Source organism: Prunus persica, chromosome G2 (genome assembly GCF_000346465.2).
Source record: "Prunus persica cultivar Lovell chromosome G2, Prunus_persica_NCBIv2, whole genome shotgun sequence".
In the NCBI taxonomy this organism is placed as follows: Eukaryota; Viridiplantae; Streptophyta; class Magnoliopsida; order Rosales; family Rosaceae; genus Prunus; species Prunus persica.
The window spans coordinates 482,241-502,306 of NC_034010.1; the positions used below are offsets into that span (position 1 = coordinate 482,241).

The 20,066-nt window shown below is 37.1% G+C and overlaps 2 protein-coding genes across 2 annotated transcripts; both read left to right on the forward strand.

Annotated features, from left to right (window-relative positions):
• On the forward strand, positions 9,338-13,307 carry LOC18785569 (box C/D snoRNA protein 1). Its single transcript, XM_007220408.2, has 5 exons — positions 9,338-9,626; positions 10,190-10,391; positions 11,001-11,069; positions 11,172-11,304; positions 11,955-13,307. The coding sequence occupies exons 1-5, from the start codon at positions 9,398-9,400 to the stop codon at positions 12,567-12,569; spliced, it is 1,248 nt and encodes a 415-aa protein (XP_007220470.1). The 5' UTR covers positions 9,338-9,397; the 3' UTR covers positions 12,570-13,307.
• LOC18787172 (vicianin hydrolase) lies at positions 14,342-17,683 on the forward strand. The gene is made up of 13 exons (XM_007218957.2): positions 14,342-14,556; positions 14,634-14,703; positions 14,778-14,836; positions 14,917-14,992; positions 15,085-15,162; positions 15,240-15,327; positions 15,431-15,683; positions 16,229-16,344; positions 16,425-16,651; positions 16,734-16,765; positions 16,953-17,055; positions 17,165-17,273; positions 17,360-17,683. Exons 1-13 carry the CDS (start codon positions 14,389-14,391, stop codon positions 17,526-17,528), a joined length of 1,548 nt encoding a protein of 515 aa, XP_007219019.1. The 5' UTR covers positions 14,342-14,388; the 3' UTR covers positions 17,529-17,683.

Here is a 20,066-nt window from a genome sequence, read left to right on the forward strand (position 1 = left end):
CAGAAAGAAAGAAAGCAAAAAAGGAAAGAGAAAAAAAAAATTCGTCAGTGGCATCTCTGTTCAATCCAAAGAAAAGACAAATATGCCCTCATTTTTAACGGAAAAGTTGACTGAGATGACGGAAATGACGATTTTTGAAAGTGGAGGCATAATTAAAGTACCACCGTAACAATTTAGCAATATAAAGGACGAAAAGTAAAGTTTGGTCTTAGTCCAGGGACTATTACTACAATTTAGCCATAAATTTTTATAACTTTTTATTACAATTTTTTAGACAACATTAAAAATATTAACTTAATTCATAACATGTGTAAAACAAAATCAGAATTTTATTAATTCATGATACGTATTACATTATTTTAATTAAGTATAAAATAAGGTTAGGGGGTGCACTTGGATGCGGAGTTATAGTTCAATGTCTTTTGTAAGTTTTTGTTATAAATTTTGCGACAATATTGAACAAATTAACTTATTCATAACACGTGTAAACAAACAAGAAGTTTATTAATTGATCTTATGTATTAGATTAATTTGATTAAGTCTAAAATAAGGTTACAAAAGACCCATTAGTGTAGTGGTTTAGAGCAATTTCTCCCCTAGGCAAGGTCCTGAGTTTGAGTCCCAGTATCTGTGTAGTGTGTGAGTTTAGTATATTATAACCTCTCTCAAGAGGAAATGTCATAAAAAGAAAAAAGTCTAAAATAAGGTGGGGATAAATTTTTATTTTTTTAAAAGGTCCTAAACGGGCCCGGTCAGGCCAAGGTTTTCAAATCCTAAGCTCAAGGCTTACCCAAATCAAGAGCGGGCCTTAAAAAAAGGGTCGGGTTGGGCTTTGGTCCATCGGGCATCGGGCTATCTACTTTGGCTTATGGGTTTAAGGCCAAATGATGATCCCTACGTACAACTCATATGAAGATCAATGTGACACAGTTGAAACTATCTACAATAAGGAATGCCTTCGCTCATCGAAATTGATGGACTTCCATAGACTTCTGCATAAATCTACGAAACGGGGAAATTGAGATTTTTTTTTTTTTTCGGTATTTTGGTAGCATCAACTATAAGCACTGGTGATGGAAGAACTTTTCAACATTGTGGGTTGGATTTTTAGTGGTTACAAAAAGACTTTAACTACAATTCTAGAGGCAGTCGCCTCATCGACACCTGAATCTTACATGCCTTTTCTGGAATTTCTACATGGCTGACAAATGTAACTACATTCACATCAATCATCACAGAACAACAATCTCAAGTAACTGCATTATTTTACACGGTCATCATTTTGGTCCTTTCTTCAAATTCGATCAATGTCATCCCATCTTTTTATCTCGCATGTGTAATTATCATGTCAATTTCATTCAAATTTTTGTCATTAAGGGTTGGTGTTATGTCGATGGAGGTCGAAATTGCTAATTTTATAATATAAATAAACTAATTTGGTGATAATGCTCTTATTTTTAAGCAAATAAAATTAGGGGTGTTTAGTTTTAAAACACAATATAGTTTACTAATTTGGAAGATAGGAATACAATTTCATCTAATTAGCATAAGCCAAAGACCAAAATGTAGTACCTAATTTTACAAATATATCATCAAAAATATCAAAACTACACACAATGCCACTCCTAAAACAAGCATACTATGCCACATGTCCATATCTAGCCAACCGCCACCGCCACCGGCCACTTGCCACCACCATCACCAGCAGCCACCGCCAGTCGCCAGCCTGCCACCATCTTCGGGAACCAACTCCGTTACCCTTTATTCACCTTTTTTTTTATATAAAAAAAAAAATTTGTGTCATTGAAAGAACTCGAACCTTGACTCTTAAAAGAGGAAGGCTCACTCACAAACCACAACACCAAACTTGATTTTGTAATATTTATTCAGTTATACAATATTTCTATAAACAATCAACGGTTTTTAAAAAATAATAATAATAATAATTCAACACTTATTCACACAAAAATTGCAAATAAAAACAGAAATTGTAAAATAATAATAATAATAACAATGCAGATATCAATTATGTTTAAAAAAATAAAAAAACAAAACAAAACAAAACAAAAACAAAAACAAAAACAAAAACAGCTACAAAAACAAAAATTAATTTTATTGAAGCAAAATGGAGGAACCAAGATGAAAGTACTAAAATGGAAATTGCGATGTAGAAACGGAAACTACAATGTAGAAGCGGAAACTGAAATACAAAAATGGAAACTGCAATGCTGAGTTTGGGCAAAAATGCTCAGTTCTAGAGTTAAACAAAACAAAACAATATATTTTTTTATTTATTCAAGACATGTTGGTAAAATACTTTGTTTCTGGCAATGCAATTTCCAAAAGTTCAATTTTGAGTTCCCTTACTCTTGGGTAGTTCTACTCTTCTCTTGCCCACCCAATTCCTCATATGGGTAGCCTCTGCTCTTCAAATTGGTGAGGTTGGAGGCCAAGGAAAGAACAAAAATCCAATTGTAATTAAATGAAAACTGCAATACAGTTTCCAAAAGTCCAATTTTGAGTTCCCTTACTCTTGGGTAGTTCTACTCTTCTCTTGCCCACCCAATTCCTCATCTAGGTAGCCTCTACTTTTCAAATTGGTGAGGTTGAAGGCCAAGAAAAGAGCAAAAATCCAATTGTAATTACCAAAACTGCAATGTAGTTTATGCAAAAATACAATGCATAACCTGTGTAAAATTTCACTGAACTAAAGCTTAAAATTTCCCCAAGCTAGACACGTCCAGCTCTTCCTCTTCTCTACAATATAGATAAGCACAAAGAAATGTAATCAATTAGCATAATAGACTGCAACATAACATGAGCTAAACGTTAAGCGCCACCAATATCAAAACTCAAAAACATACACAAATGTTAGTAAATCCTCTCTATATTCATATTTTTATTTCACTAATTAGATAACAATAAGCAGGCACACCATCTTGGTATATTATGAAAAGAAGGCATGGAATAAGCAATTGGGAGCAGTATCAAGTGCGAGCATAGTACGACCAATGTCAAAGCCCACGTTCCTTAGTCTCTTAAAGGGAAACAAAGGGAAAATCTATGTTGGGTGTTTATACAGCAAACCCTAAAGTTCTAAAAAGAATTGAAAAGGCTAAATGCTAATTCTATTGGATATATTCTTATACTAGAAAGATACCAGTTGTGGACCTGGCTACTTCAATTCCTAGGAAGGACTTTAGATCTTCCAAATCTTTCATCTCAAATTCCTCAGACAAATACTTCCGTAGTTTCAGTTGCTCTCCTGTGTCGTTTGCAGTTACGACTATGTTATCCACATAAACAATCAATACAGTAAGTCTTCTTCCATCACGTTTCAAGAACAAAGTGTGATATGCATTACTTTATATATACCCAAAATTCTTCATGAATTTAGTGAATCTGCCAAACCATGCCCTGGGGATTGCTTTAACCCATATATTGACCTTCTGAGCTTGCAAACTTGATTTTCCTTGTCACGAGCTAAGTTACGTCCTGGTGGCAAGTCCATATATACTTCTTCTTCCAAGTCTCCATGTAAGAAAGCATTTTTTACATCAAACTGATGTAATGGCCAATCTAGATTTGCTACTAGAGACAGAAGGACTCTGATAGAGTTAATCTTGGCTACTCGGGCAAAAGTCTCTTGGTAGTCTATCTCATATCTTTGTGTGTACCCTTTCGCCACCAATCTAGCTTTATATCTTTCAATGGATCCGTCTACTTTGAGTTTTATAGTATAAATCCATCTGCACCCTACTGTCTTTTTTCCATGAGGTAATGGCACGAGTTCTCATGTGTCATTCTTCTGGAGAGCTCGCATTTCTTCATTCATGGCTTCTTTCTATTTTGAGTCTTCTAGTGCTTCAGTTACACTGTTGAGAACGGGTATATCGACCAACTGCTTCACCAAGTGTACCCGTGACTCTGATAATCTGCTGATGGATACATAATTATTGATGAGATATTTTCCTCTTGCATTAAGATCTGCATTGTAGTGAATTGGAGGTTTTCCACAGTTCTTCCGTTTTGGAATCTGATATGCAGGCTCTGTGTCTTCTGAAATTAAATCGTCATGGGATATTTCATTAATGTCCTCAGCAGGTCATGGAGATGCGTATTGCTGCCCGCGAAAAATTGGGGTACCTCATCGGCGACGCCCCGCAACCTTTTAAGCTCTCCTCCACCTACTCAAAATGGTGTACAGAGAACTTTCGGGTGAAGGGGTGGCTCATTGACTCCATGTCTCCCGACTTGATGAGTCGTTTCATCCGTTTAAGTACCGCCAAAGAAATCTAGGATGCCATAAAGAAAACCTACTTTGATGGTGGGGATGAAACTTTCCTTTGTGATCTCAACAAAGGGCATTCACCATTAATGTCCTTACTAGAATAAGGTCCTCAGCAGGTAATTAGTGTGGTACTGGCAATGAAGAATTATTCGGAGCGAGCAAAAACTCCTCAATATTCTCCTCCTGAGTTTGGCAGCAGGAAGACGACTGGTCGTTGTCCTCTAGCGACCGGTCGCTTTTGGGCATAGTTGGATTTCCGGGGGTTGATCGGTCACTTTCAACATGCAACCAGTCGCTTTTAGGCAGAGTCGAATTTTCGGTGGACGACCAGTGCTTGCATCGGGCAAACAAGCGACTGGTCGTTTTCTGTCTGTGACGTTTCTGCATAACAAAATTTTGAAATTTGAGAAATGTGAGCATCCTGATTAGGGGTGGGCACGGTTCGGTTTGGACCCGTTTTTGCCTCAAATTAGAACCGATCCAATACTATTCATCCGGTTTGGTTCGGTTCGGTTTTAATAAAAAAAATTTCAAAAACTGTCCGGTTCGGTTTGAACGGGTTTCGATCCGGTTCCGGTTCCGGTTCGGTTTTGAACCGGATTATAAAAATTATTTTTTAAAATTACTTTTTAATACAATTCTCAACTGAAATATTATTTTTTTACTTGAAAATTAACAAATTATTCAATTTCATATAAAAAATAAATATTAAAGTGAGAAAATAGAGATATTTTGACATTGAATTTGGATAAATATTATATTTTTTTTAGTGAAATTAAAAATATAGCATTAAATATAAATATATATACTGAAATTATATATTTTTTTAGTTTCACCGGTTCGGTTCGGCCCGGTTCGATTTTTGAAGACATGGAACCGGATCCGGAACCGGTCCAAACCGGTCCGGTTCGGTTTTTGACCGGTTTTTGACTTTTTGGTCAACTCGGTTTTTTTCCGGCTTGGTTCGGTGCGGTTTGGTTTGGATTTCCGGTTCGCCGGTTTGAGTGCCCACCCCTAATCCTGATCCTTCTCCTGGGCGGCAAAAAATATATGTCAGATTCCCAGAACACAACATCCATAGAAGTATAGATTTTCTGACTCGGAGGATGATAACACCGGCACTCTTTCTAATGAGGTGCATAACCGATGAAAACGCATTTTTCGACGCGGGGATCCAATTTGCTGATAAGTAGACAAATACCACACAGCCAAAGGTCCGAGGTTCTAGGTTTTGGGTATGAGGTATTTGGATATGGTAGTGGAATGTTTCAAGGGGGGTTTGGAAATTTAGGATATTTGAGGGAATCCGATTGATAAGGTATGCTGTGGAGAGGATGGCTTCTTCCCAAAATGGCCTAGGCATATTGGCACCAAAAAGAGAGGCACGAACTACTTCCAATAAGTGTCTATTCTTTCGTTCAACCACACCATTCTATTGGGGGGTGTAAGGACATGAGCGTTGGTGAAGGATGTCATGATCTTGTAAGAACTGATTAAGGTCATGGTTGAGAAATTCTCCTCCATTATCGGACCGAAGAACCTGAATTTTAGTATGAAATTGTATCTCTACCATTTGATAGAACTGTTGAAACTTGGAACTGACTTCCCCTTTTGTTTGGAGAAGGGAAACTCAGGTCATGCGTGTGCAATCATCAATGAACGTGACAAAATACCTAGCGCCCCCTGGAGTGGTAATCTTAGCAGGACCCCAAACATCAGAATGAACAAGTGAACAAGGAACCAAACTTTTATTTGAACTTAAAGGAAAAGGGACACGATGGCTCTTGGCCAGTTCACAAATGTCACACTTAAAACTGAAAAAATCTAAATCGAAAAATAAGGAAGGAAATAGCTTCTGTAAATATACAAATGAAGCATGTCCAAGACGGCGATGACATAAACATACTTCTGAAGTTTTCTTATCAACACGCGTACCCCCAATTTTGTAGGCTTGACTAAGGCTGACTTCACTATCAGATGCCAAGTCCAGATAATAGAGTTTGCCCCTCCTAGTACCACAACCAATCGCCTTGCTGCTGAGGATGTCCTAAAAAACAAATGAGTAGGCCAAAAGGTTATAGTGTAATTCAAAACCGTAGTAATTTGGGCAATAGACAAGAGATTATGATGTAACGATGGAACAATCAACATAGACTCTAAAGTGAGGGAGTCAGAGAGAGAGAGGGAACCATCCCCAATTACTGGAGATGGGGTACCATTGGCATTAGACACCACCGATTGAGAAGATGATGTATGAGAGGTAAATTGTCCAGAATCAAAGGTCATGTGATCAGTGGCTCCGGTGTCAATGACCCATGTGTGTTTCTTTGAAGAACTATGCAAAACATAACCTTGGGTACCTGTTGTGGCTACAGAGGCAGAGGCAGGAGCAGGTGCGGTTGGAACCGCAAAACTTACAGGAGCTGAGTCGGAGATGTGTTGAGTGATTTTCCCCTATTCTTGCGTGGAACTTTGGAGTGGTCCCACCAATCGGGGTACCCAATCAATTCGTAACAGCCAGCAATGGTATGTTTGCTTCCACCACAGTGAGTGCATTTACGTTCCGGACGAGAGCTTGTGACTTGAGTCTGAGAAGCACAATTGGTAGAAGTCGGAGGACCCTGTGGACGTTGGGTGGCCAGGACAGCAGTGTCTGGAGTACTGGTCATGGTCAATCGTTGTTGAGCTTCACGACGAACATATGCAAAGGTTTGGTCAAGGTCTAATTTGGGATCTTTGCGCAGGATTTCCCTCCAGACTTGATCAAACTGAGGGTCGAGCTCAGCAAGAAAAAGGTGAACACGAAGACGATCCAGTTCTATCTGACATTCAGTCACGTCGACGTTGCAGTGCATACGATTGGGAGTGCGGTGATCAATCTTCTGAAAGATGGTCTGTAGCTGGCTGTAGTATTTATGGACAGGGGCACCATTCTATTTAGTGGTGAACGCCCGTTTGTTGAGATCAAAAAGGAAAGTTTCATCCCCCCATCAAAGTAGGTTTTCTTCACGGCATCCCAAATTTCTTTGGCAGTACTTAAATGGATGAAACAACTCATCAAGTCGGGAGACATGGAGTCAATAAGCGGCCCCTTCACCCAAAAGTTCTCTGTATACCATTTTGAGTAGGTGGAGGAGAGCTTAGAAGGTTGAGGGGCGTCGCCGGTGAGGTACCCCAATTTTTCACGGGCAGCAATACGCATCTCCATGACCTGAGACCATAAGGCATAATTGGTCTCAGTCAAGATGATGCCGGTCGGAAACGGAGTGTTGTCACTATGAATAGTAACAATTTGGGAGGATGGTGGAGTGGATTTGGTGGGTTCAGAAGTTGAGACGATATCCATGGCAGCAGAATGATAAAAAAAAATATATGTTTAAGAGTTTAAAGGTATGAGGGATATGTGTATAGAGATCTGAATTTGGGAAAGATAAAAGTGAGGAATATGATATAGGGTTTGTGTTTGAGGAAGTTTGATATGAGGAGTTAAAGACAACAGATGATCGATTGCTCTGATACCATGCTAAAATATGAATATGGTTTGAATGTATTAAGTTTTAACTTTATTCTTCTCCATAAGGAAGTATATATAAGAGTTTACAGGGTGCTTTACAAGGAATTAGATACAATAAAGAATTAGGAAAGTATCTCCTAATTATACAGTGATTTGTCAACTATATAAAAATAGGAAAGTAAATCCTTTAATTAATCTAGGAAGTAAATCTCCTTGATTAATTAGGAGACTCATGTCAACAAATATATGCAATTCAAACAATGCCAACGAAACGTTTTAAGGATCCATATCAATCACAAAGACGACTGATCATCCTCAGAATTTGCAAAACCCACTAATTCACAAGTCAATTGATTAGTAAACTCAGTTTAAACTGAGAAATTGCATACCAGGTTGATAAGCTGCGAGTCAAGCGCTTGAGAATTCCATCGCAGATTGGTCTCTTGATCTTGGATCGATGATCACAGATCATGGCAATGCGGTCGTCATTGCTGCAGGGGGGAGAGAGAGAGAGAGATATATATATATATACAGTCCCGTTCTATTGAGGGATCCCTCAAATAATTTTATTTGAAGGACGCCCCTTAGGGTACCCTACAATTTTTTTCAACGATCCAAACCATCTATTTTTTAGGTCTTTATTCATAGATCATCCTTACAAAAAATTAGAAAAATCGAAAACCGTTTCGACATCCAATTGTGTTTTACAAAATCAATGAACACGGTGCTTCAAGAAAGTGCTAAAATTTCAATAGCTCAATTGAGTGGTCAAACGATATCGGATTCAAGTGATTTTTTGTAGAGATGATATTTGAATGTGTATCTACAAAATATATGGTTTGAATTAATGGAATACAATCTGGAGTGGGCCCTACAAAAGGTGTCCCTCAAATAAACTTATTTGAGGGATCCCTCAATGGAAGCTATATATATATATATGATCAACAAAAAGAAACCAACGAATTTGGGTCAGGCTTTTAAAGAAAAAGGGTATAATTGTCTTTTTAGTGATTAATGTAAGGTGGGCCAATGAATGTGGGCCTTCTCTTTGGCCAAATCCAAAACAAAATTCAATTCCTAGGTATTAAAACCAAAACAGAAATACTGTTTATCTCAAATACTAATTAATAAGGACATTTATGTCTAATACCTAATTGTTTTTATAAAAGTAATGTTGAGAATAATATTGATGTGTGTAGTAAGGGTACGAGGATGATATTGATCAAGTTTAGAAGATATGGACCTATTGATCAAGTTTAGAAAATATTGGACCAAGTCAACATGATTTAGCGTAGTGAAAAAAGACCTTAATTTACAGACCGAAGGTCTTAGGTTCAAACTACCATGACATGGTCTAACCAGTGGAAGTAGACCAAAATCAAGTTTAATAATACAAAAATCGTTCTTCATTTTTTGGTTCAAAATACAAAGACCATTTATGAGATAAAAAACCAAAATTGAGTTACTCCTGAGTCCTGATAAAACAAAGTATTTATTGAGCAATTATCATTCAAAACGACGCCGTAGCTCTCTTCGTCATAAACCCTAGTGTCCCTCCCCATACCTCTGCATCAGCGAGTGAGGGACTGAATATGGAGGAAGGAGGAGAAGCAGGTTCTGCAAAACCAAACCCAACAGTCGCCCAAATATGCGAAGAGTGCAAAGCGAACCCATCCAAGTACAAATGTCCAGGTTGCTCCATACGTTCCTGTAGCCTACCCTGCGTAAAAGCTCACAAGCTTCGCACTGGTTGTACGGGCAAGAGGAACCAAACCAACTTCGTCCCGCTCTCTCAGATTGACAATAATCAACTCCTTTCTGGTACCTTTCCTCTTTTCAAATTTATCCTATGTTAGAGAAGTAATTATCTCTGCGAGTCGTTTTTTCCCACACGAAAATTGAAATTTGGATTTTAAACTCAGTTCCCTTTTTAATTTCGTTGAAATTTTTAATGGTAGATCATAGTCTGCTTGAGAATGTCTCACCGAGAAGTGAATACTTATTGTATGGTTCACAATTGTTTCTAGCTGTGGTAGTTCATTTGGTTAAGAAAATTTTACTTCTTTTCGTTAACTTTAGTGCTTGTTCTTTCACTTGTAATTTTTCATGGTAAAGTACAAGTTTTCTTGGTAATTTTGCCATGTTGGTTGCATAAACTTTGAGTACCTTGTTAGGAGGTTTGAAGATAAATAACGTATGGGATGTTAAACGATCGAATTCATTCTTTTGTTGTCTTTTATTCTTTCCTGGGATTGATTTAAATACCCTTTTGCATGTTTAACATACTGTATTGTTTTCTTTAAATCTCAACAACTGTCTTTAGTTTGCTCCTTCGTTCTTGCATATTTTAACCATTGCATTTGTATTGAAAATTCTGTGTCTAGACTATAATTTACTTGAGGAAGTGAAGAGGGTTTCTGAATCTGCTCAGAGATTGAGAAATAAGTTATGCAGATATAATTATTATAGGCTACCCGATCACCTTAAAAGCCTCCGGGGTGCTGCATCCAGTCGCAGAACGAAACTCTTGTTTCTACCAAGTGGAATGTCAAAAAGGGAGAAAAATCAAACTCGATATGACCGAAGGTAAAATTTCTCAAAGCTCTCCACTTTAGATTGATAGGGGGATGGATTATTGAGTGGTCCTACATATGCTTTGAGATACTTCCTTTTAGTTAGATTAGAGTCAAGTGCTTTGACATGTTTGCGTAATTTCATTGTGATATGATGCAATAAGCAGTCAAGTTGCAAACTCTCGTCTATATTTGAAGTATGATATCTAATGAGTTTGTTCTCTCTCTCTCTCTCTCTCTGTGATATGATGCAATAAGCAGTCAAGTTGCAAACTCTCGTCTATATTTGAAGTATGATATCTAATGAGTTTGTTCTCTCTCTCTCTCTCTCTCTCTCTCTCTCTCTCTCTCTCTCTCTCTCTCTCTGTTTTTTCTTTAAAAAACCAATTTTTCAGATCTGTTAATTTTTTTTTAAATGACAAGGATTACAAAAATAGAAAGGAGATGATGCATGCCTTAACCATACATGTTGACTGACTTTTCTTATGATTCTTCATTAGTAGTACAGGAAACTTGAATTCTAAGAGGTTTTGATTTGAAGATTTTAAAAGGAGGATTTAATCAGCCATTAGGTTGTGTTTGAAAAAAATATATTTATTTCTGATTGTCTGATCTGTTTCAGGAAGAAATGCATCTCCTGGACGATTGAATGGCGATTTCATTCAACGGATGTTGTTTTAACTGACCATGAGTGAGCTACTTCCCTCTTTGAGCAGTCTAGTGTTTTTTTAATTTCTTAGTCCAGGCTTGGGTAATGTATTTTGACCACTGGCGCATTTTGATGTTCATGCAGAGTAAATGAAAACACGAAGTTCTGCTCTATTATTGAGAACCATCTAAAACCTGGTCCATGGAATCATCAGCTAAGACTATTCTGTGAAGAGCAGCTGGATTGTCTCAGGCTTTTTATTCGTAAATATCCAAAGGTTTGTAATTTGTCTTGTAGTTGATTTTGACTAATTTACTGTGAACATCTAGAATATCAGGTCCAAACCCGAATAATTTTCCAGCTGGGTACCCTTTGGTCCCAGTTAACGATAACCAGTCACTGTTTATTCTGGCCCTAACGCAAAAACTGCAGTCTTGGGTTGTGTTTTAGTTGAATGTAAGTGACGTGACTGCTTTTATAAACTGGCCTATTTATAATTTAGATTCGGCTTGTTAATGTTACTGCATGATATCATGCATAATTATGTCCGGTTATACCTTGCATTGTGTGTCTATGATGGATTGGGTACCGTTTTTGCTGATGTCCCTTCAATTTCCTACCACTTTTGAATCTTCTGGGGTGACATATCCTTTGTCCACTTGCTATGGGTGCTGAAGTTGCAACGAGCTCGGCTTTTCTGGACACGTTTCTCTTGCAGGAAATGTAAATAGACACAGATACCCGTGCACTTGCATAATTTGTATATGGTAGATGGCTGTACTTGTAGATTTGATGGCTAAATATTGTGTCTCCGTCAAATTAGAGTTGGCTTTTAATCCTAATCGACCTGCTTTGATAATACTTTGGACTATTTGTGTCAGAAATATAATAGAATACTGGCTTATAATCTTTTGTCTGTCATTACAGGGCGCCAGGTCACCTTTATGTGAGTTGGACATAAGAGTTCCAATAAGGCAGCAGTTAACCAACTTGGTTATTTTGGAATATCCTGTAATCTATGTTTTTCTCCCTTCACAGAGTCTTGATTTTGGAGTAGTTAAAAATGCCACTCCCTCTTTTTGCAAACCAGAGCTTAAAACTTATGGAAGAAATGATCCAAGCGCAGGAGGTGTTCCCTTTAAGGAGGAGGAAATAGAAGAAGACAACAGCTATCCTAAGGTGTTTGATCTCATGAAACGTGAGACTTCAAGTTCCCTGCCTCTTATCTCCAGTCGAAGCAGGTGTGAGAAAGCACCAGATGATTCATTAACTAAGACTTTGCCAGCAACAGTGGCAACTGACAATGATTCGCATTCCGACTCCAATGCTAAGGAACAAGGGCTTTTTGAAGACATGGACTTTGATTTTGATCAAGGCTTAATAGACACGTACTCAAATCTAATTGCAGAAATTAATCCTGATGATTTTCTTGATTTGGAAGGTGAATTAACCAAGGAAGAATTAGAAGAAAGAAATCTTTCTAGTGTCAGGAAATTCTTATTAGCAGATGACGACATAGAGGAGGGGGAAATTTTAGAATAATTGGGCTTGTAGCATTCCCCAAAAAGAATTAGAAGAGGGAACTTCCAGAGGAGCATCAACTAAGGATTTTGCTACCAATTGCAATTTTGGGCGGGTATTCCACTCTGCTGTTATAAGATATTCTTTGGAGCAAAGTCTTAAATTAGCTGGTAATAACTTGCTAAAACTATTTGTTTTCTTGCTTACCCTTTTCCATCTCCTGTCGTGTGACAAGCTAATACTGGTGATGCTTACTGGGTTCTACAATTTCAAGTTTGTACATTCCTGAAGTTCTGAAACATGGTACTATCTGGATTGGAGTCTAGTTCCTTGAGCTTGGCGCAATTAAGAAGTTTGGATATCCTTGCAACTTTACCTATTCGGATGATCGAAGGTGGTCAGGTTTTATCATTTGATTCTTTGAAATGGTTCAGAGAGATGAATTCTGTGATCCTGGCAATTTGCCCCTACTAAATATAGCTCCGATATTTACTGCTTTGAAGTTGATGCATATGCAACATTGGTTGCAAGATATACAGCTTTACTGTAAATTGAATACTGAAGTTTCATACTTTGATTGCAGCATCAGTTCTTTGTCCAATGTCTGTTGTGACCGAGAAGAAAGAAATTCTCAAATTTTAAATAGGCTTTGGTTGGAGGATGTGCAATTTGTAAAGCATGAGGGCCTATCAGGACCTTGGAAGAAGTAAAACTACTACAAGTGTTTATTTATATTACTTCGGGTTTCTTACTTGCTAACTTTTTTTTATTTTTGGCAAGATCGTACTTGCCAACTTAACGTACCATGCAAAATAACTATCAGATAGTTTTTGTAAGTTGGAAAAAGTTTTTTATTTTACTCCTGAATTCTTCTCATTAGGAAGTTAGTCTAAATCTAAATAGAGGCTTCGAATATCATGGTCATCATCATTGAAATTTTTTGACTTCTCGCAATACTGTTTATCATTTTTTCAGGTATATCAAAAAATTATGCCTTTTTGCTCTTCAATCTACTAACCCGGAGTCTCGAAGTCAAATTTACTAATAAAGGAAACTTGAAGTAATCAGTCTCATGTTTGAATTCCCATGAGATTTTGGTAGTGTGAGAAAACAACCTCCCCTACTTTGACAGAGTCTCAAATTCCATTCAAATCATGTCATTGTCATACCCAATTCTGCAAAAAATCTCAAATTCCATTTAAATCATGTCATTGTCATACCCAATTATGTGAAAAGGGTTTCCCCTAAACATCAATCCTTCTTTCTTTCCCTTAGAGCATTCACAATGAACTTTCTAAACCACCTTTTTAAATAAAATTTAGGGAGGAAGTAAGAAAACTCACATCCAACCATGTTCCCTATCCAACTCCTAAAATAGAGAGACCTCTAGGAGCTCCTAAATATGAGGAGAGAGAATGAACTCTTAGTGGCTTCCTATAATTTAGTGCTACCCTATTTAATGAATATTTTTAAACCTTTAATCAATATTGTCAATTTTTATTTTATTTTTTCTTATAGATGGACCTTTTATGTTGAATTAAAATATAATTCTAGCATTTATGACTTCATAAACTAGAGAGTATGATTGAAGTTGAAATTTTATAGAGAGCTCTTAAAATAATTTTAGTGTGTTTTTATCGATAAGATTTAAATTGAATGGTAATTAAATAATATATAACAGGTCCATGAGAGAAACATGAGGCTTTTTATATGGTAGGTACTAGGTAGGGCCTGTGAATTATTGAGGTTGTCAAATTTTGAGCTCCATCTATATTTAATATAATATATGAGAGCTTGAATTGAAGGTTCGTAGAGGGGAGGGGCTAATAAGAATAGAATAATGGGTGTTGAAGGAAATCATCGTCTTCTTTTGTGCCTCATAACTCTTGCCTTATCAACTGCTGCTGCTCATGGGGCTGCTGTGAAACCGAGTCATGACTCAATGCCATTCAATCGAACTAGCTTCCCAGCTGGGTTCGTATTTGGAGCTGGTTCAGCTGCTTATCAGGTGTTTATTTATTTATGTTCAGACAAAGACCAAAAGCTAGCACCCACTTAACTATTTGTTTCTCACTTTCTTATTAGTCTGAAGGAGCAGCTCTTACCCATGGAAGGGGACTAAGTATATGGGATACCTTCACTAGGAAGCATCCAGGTCTCTCTCTCTCTCTCTCTCTCTCTCTCTCTCTCTCTCAAAATTGTCTGAGAATTTTTAAATTTTCATGGCAGAAAAAATTTCCGATGGTAGTAATGGTGATGAAGCCAATGATTTTTACCATCACTATAAGGTATGTTCCGCTATATATATATTATTGCATGTGTTTTTTTATTTATCAAAATGAATAATTTCATCTACTGCCACACACAGGAGGACGTAAAACTGATTAAAAAGATCGGCTTGGACTCCTTCAGATTTTCAATCTCGTGGCCAAGAATACTACCTAGTAAGATCATTCATTTATGCATCAACGGATCCTGCATTACATTCATATGATTCAAAGTTTTTTTTCCCTTTTATTTTTCTTTTCCCTCGCAGAGGGAACAGTTAAAGGTGGAGTGAACCAAGAAGGCGTCAAATTCTACAACAATCTTATAGATGAGCTCTTATCCAATGGTACATAATTATTCTTTTTTTTTTGTCCATTCTTTTCAATAATTCTCTGGCTTGTCTGTGTTATTCCATGTCTACAGGAATAGCGCCTTTTGTCACCCTTTTCCATTGGGATCTACCACAAACACTTGAAGACGAGTATGATGGATTTTTGAGCCCTAAGATTGTGTAAGTAACGGATAAAAATTAATTAACCAGAATTCATACATATATATATATATATTATAATCGAATATTATGGACATAAATTATAATTTAATTTCACCAATAGTGATGATTTTCAAGACTACGCCAATTTTTGTTTCAAAACATTTGGCGACCGGGTCAAGCATTGGGTAACATTGAATGAACCTGTTACATATTGTGTTAATGGGTACAACGGCGGCACTTATGCACCGGGTCGATGTTCAAACTACGTCGGAAACTGCGCCACCGGCAACTCTGCCACTGAGCCTTACATTGTGGGTCATCATCTACTACTTGCTCATGCATATGCTGTGAAATTATACAGGGACAAGTATCAGGTTGGCACATTAAGAAAATACCTCATTTCCCTATTATATTTTTATTTGCTTTTCAAGTTTCAATAAAATGTGGCTTTAATTATTTCAAAAATATTTTTAAAATATTACATGTTCAATTGGTAAAAGATAAATAAATTCATAAACAAAAAGGTTTAGGGCCCATCGATGTGAACCTTTACTTGTTCTTTGCTAGGATTAATAGGATAGGATAGGATTTCGTCCTCCCCTTTCTCATTCCGTTGATAGGATAGGATTTCGTCCTCACCTTTTCAGCACTTATCACTCCTCTTTCTTTCTTTTAATGGAAAATAAAATAAAGGGTAGCGATTATTTTCACTCCTTTTTTGGTCTATTAAACATATGTTCTAGTCAACTTAGCTAAGTCTAAATCTATAAAATACTTGACTCGTTAACTACATGTAAAGAATGATTCATCTATACTATACAAGCAAATACATAATTATTCAAAGTAGTAATTATAGTAATTATAGTTCTAAATTCAGTGATAACAAAATATGATTTTACATTTGAGTTCATGCATGCAGGCCTTTCAGAAAGGACAAATTGGGATTTCCGTTGTGACATTCTGGTATTTACCAAAGTCGGGAACGGCTGCAAGCAAGAGGGCAGCCTCTAAGGCTCTTGATTTTATATTAGGATGGTGAGCAATTAATTTTTTTTTAAAAAATAGTTATCTAGAATAATGAGTAGTCTTAATTTAAAGTTGAATTTGTATTATAGGTTTGCTCATCCTGTTACATTCGGTGAGTATCCCCAAAGCATGAGATCTTCAGTGGGAGATCGTTTGCCTAAATTCAGCGCAGCAGAATTAAAACTGCTAAAAGGATCTATAGATTTCCTTGGTGTCAATTATTACACAGCTAGTTATGCAGATCCTCCCTCACTCTCCGCTGCCACTTCTACTGTTAACCAAAGTTTCTATGGAGACATGGATATCTCTCTCTCTAGTATGTATTCTCAACTCAACATCATTGTTATATAGTATTCATGTGTCCTCTGCTAATGTTGTAATTTACTCTTTTGCAACAGCGGACAAAAATGGGGTTCCTTTGGGTACACCGGTACTCTCTCTCTCTCTCTCTCTCTCTCTCTCTCTCTCTCTCTCTCTCACTTGATCATCTCCATTCGTCGCAACTGATATCATCTGCAGAAATAGGTTTCCTTGTAGTGATTATAGAAAATTAATCTATATGTGTGTGTGTGTGTATATATATAGTTACTGACAGTTGATATTGGTTTAATTTGCAGACTGCTTTGAGCTGGCTACACATCTACCCAAAGGGAATTCGAGAGCTTATGCTACATATAAAGGAAAAGTACAACGATCCGGAGATTTACATTACTGAAAACGGTACGTAAGACCTACAACTAATTTTGTAATCAATGCTATAAATTAGTATGATCATTTTTCCGTTGTTGTAAATTTAATGAAATCATATATTAAACTTTGCACGTTGAAGGTGTTGGTGATGCAAATAATAGCTCCCTGCCTATTAAGACTGTCCTCAAGGATAGTACAAGGATAAGATACCATTATCTCCATCTTTCATATCTTTCAGAAGCCATCAAGTGAGTACAAGGATATATATACATATACATATATATAATTTCCATGAAATCAAATAATTAATTTCTAATTTAATATATATGTGTAGAGAGGGTGTTAAAGTGAAGGGATACTTTGCGTGGGCATTTGCGGATGTGTATGAATGGAACTCAGGCTACACTGTTCGATTTGGACTCGCTTATGTTGATTACAAAAACAAATTTAAAAGAACTCTCAAGTACTCTGCCTATTGGTTCAAGATGTTCCTCCTCAAATGATTGATGGATATATGCATGACTTGTAAGCTTCTAGCTTGAATTAATCCACCGTCGGACCATGGACTTTTTTGTTGTATTAATTAAATAATCGGACCATGGACTTCCTTGTTGATTTAAATAAATTTTGTTTAATCAAGCAACTCTGTTCGATTCAATATTAATTCCCACTGCCAAAAAAATTTTCAATTTCCACATGTAGATACATACATATGCGTGATCCTTGTTATGAATATATATTGCATTAAACGCGATCTGAAAAGATAAGGTAGGGTTTCAATGACAAAGATTATGCCGTTTACGTAGACAACAATAATGCTTATCACTAGAGTTGACAATGGATTCATGTTGTGTCGGGCAACAATAATGTTTATGAGTCATAAGTTACGACTGCTAGGCTAGGCCTCTGTTTTTGTAGTTTTCGTTTTTTTTTTCCTTACCATGTGATTTTATTCAGACCACAAATTTCTTAATTAAGATTTTGCTCTTCATATCTTGGTCTTGATTGACACGTTCGAGTTGTAGATTGACTATTCTAATTGTCCATTGTACACATTTTATGATATTTTGGCTATTTTTTGGTAACTAAAGGTACCAGATAAGCATCCAACGCAAAGGAAATCCCCATTTTGATTGCATATAACTCTGTAGCGAGGACGTAAACTATACCAGGAGCCTTCATAGCCACGGCACCAACCAAAGCTGCCGACGAATCGCGAACAATAAACCCAACTCCTATGTGACCATAATTTCAAATCTATTGCACCATCCACGTTTAACTTAAAGGAACCCCCCTGCGGAGGTAGCCACCGAACACAAGGACCTGGCAAAGAAGGCCTGCTATGACGTAATGCTAACTCTGCTTTAAGTTCCTCATCGTAGTTCTTTGCACAGGCACCCAGCCGTAATAGCAAAAAGGGATAACTGTTCCACAGAAAGAATATCCCACGCCGCAGACACCCAACTCAAATGTATCTGGAAGTCTGAGGTGAAGGAATTGCGTAGGAAAACCTAATCCCTCCCAGACTTTTCGACAGATGCCACACTCAAAAAACTCGTCGACAGAAGTTTCCGGTATTGATCTGCAACGAAAACAAACTTCCTCAGCAATAATATGACGATAAATCATATAATTACTAGTGTACAAGGTGCTAATCCATGATGACTAGGCCTCATAATTTCATGACAACAACAGAAGGACTGGAGTTCATTAGTCAAACTGTAATTGACTTTACGCAACACTTAAAAAAACTTAATGACTTTCTCATTCTCCTCTCTCCTTATTGGAACAGGAAACCAGTTGGGCCTATACCTATTTAAAACCATACTCATGTGATATGAGGCCCATTACTAATATCAAACTCGATACTGGGCCACTGTAAATTATTACACAAAGAGAGGAAGTTATGTTTTCTTTGAAATCTTCAACTGCGAATGGCATGGTAGCTGTCCTGCGTTCTTTTTATGAGCATCTTCACAAAACTTCAAAATTATGATGCAGCAAAGCAAGAAGAATAGGGCCTTACCCATCCCCTATACTTTTATGTGCTACTTTACTTAACCAACTTAAACTGTAACCTTAATGCCGGTATGGATATATACATGTATATATTGTGAGTAATTGGGTGCCCTTGCGTGATAAAGAATTATCCTTTCGCTAAGGTAATAAAGGCATGATAATCTACCTAGCTAGAACCCTGAACCCTAACACAACACTATTCCCCAACTCTGGCCTCGACCGCCATTGGGGCCAAGTTGCTAAGGATGGATTGCATATTTATTTGGGATGGCACGCGAATCGTGGCTCTTGCAAGTGTGCATGACAATTTTGCGTGCTCCGAACCGAGTCTCTTCGTAATAAAAAGTCGCACTGGATCGAGAATTTATTTGGACCCAACCCTGAATTTTTTGAGTCTCAACACTTATTTCTTTTTAAATTACGTTTTAAGAGATAAATGCCACCCGCTACCTTTGTGCGTGGTGGTATGGGTTAAGAAGTCAGAACCACAAGTAGTACACGAAATAATTGAAAGTAGCTACAACATTGAGGGACAGATTTATGGTGTAAAGGAGAAAGTGTCCAAGAGGCAAACAAAATGGGTTGAGAAATTATAGGCACTACAAGAGGACATGAAATAAATACACATGGAGAGGGGACAACGCCCACATGTAAGAAACATGGGTAGATTATCCTTTGTATTGCTTCCCCTTCTCAATTCAAAGAAATCTCTGTTAGCACTCTCTATCTTATCCTCATCCTTAAATCATTCTTCATACACTTCCAATCAATTATTATTTTCATATGGCCCATTTAATTCTCTGGCACTGGCACCCCTTTGCTTTTGCCAAATGTACCCTTCAAAAAAAATGTAATATTGGATAAATTGCTAAACATTGGGTTGGATAACATGGTCAGTTCACAAGCTGTGTTATTTGTATGGAAAAAGTGCCAAACAATTGACCCACTGCATGTTTTTTTGCCTTATCCTACACGAGCCATGTCTCTACTCTATTTTCTTTTTTAACTTTAAAAAAAATTAC

Bases quoted from the DNA above. Each gene is read 5' to 3' on its own strand.
- LOC18785569 (XM_007220408.2), top strand. From the start codon at position 9,398: ATGGAGGAAGGAGGAGAAGCAGGTTCTGCAAAACCAAACCCAACAGTC. The intron at 9,627-10,189 runs GTACCTTTCCTC...TTCTGTGTCTAG, and splicing joins CAATAATCAACTCCTTTCTG to ACTATAATTTACTTGAGGAA. The intron at 11,070-11,171 runs GTGAGCTACTTC...ATGTTCATGCAG, and splicing joins GTTGTTTTAACTGACCATGA to AGTAAATGAAAACACGAAGT.
- LOC18787172 (XM_007218957.2), top strand. From the start codon at position 14,389: ATGGGTGTTGAAGGAAATCATCGTCTTCTTTTGTGCCTCATAACTCTT. The intron at 15,328-15,430 runs GTAAGTAACGGA...TTTCACCAATAG, and splicing joins TTTTTGAGCCCTAAGATTGT to TGATGATTTTCAAGACTACG. The intron at 16,766-16,952 runs GTACTCTCTCTC...TTTAATTTGCAG, and splicing joins GGGTTCCTTTGGGTACACCG to ACTGCTTTGAGCTGGCTACA.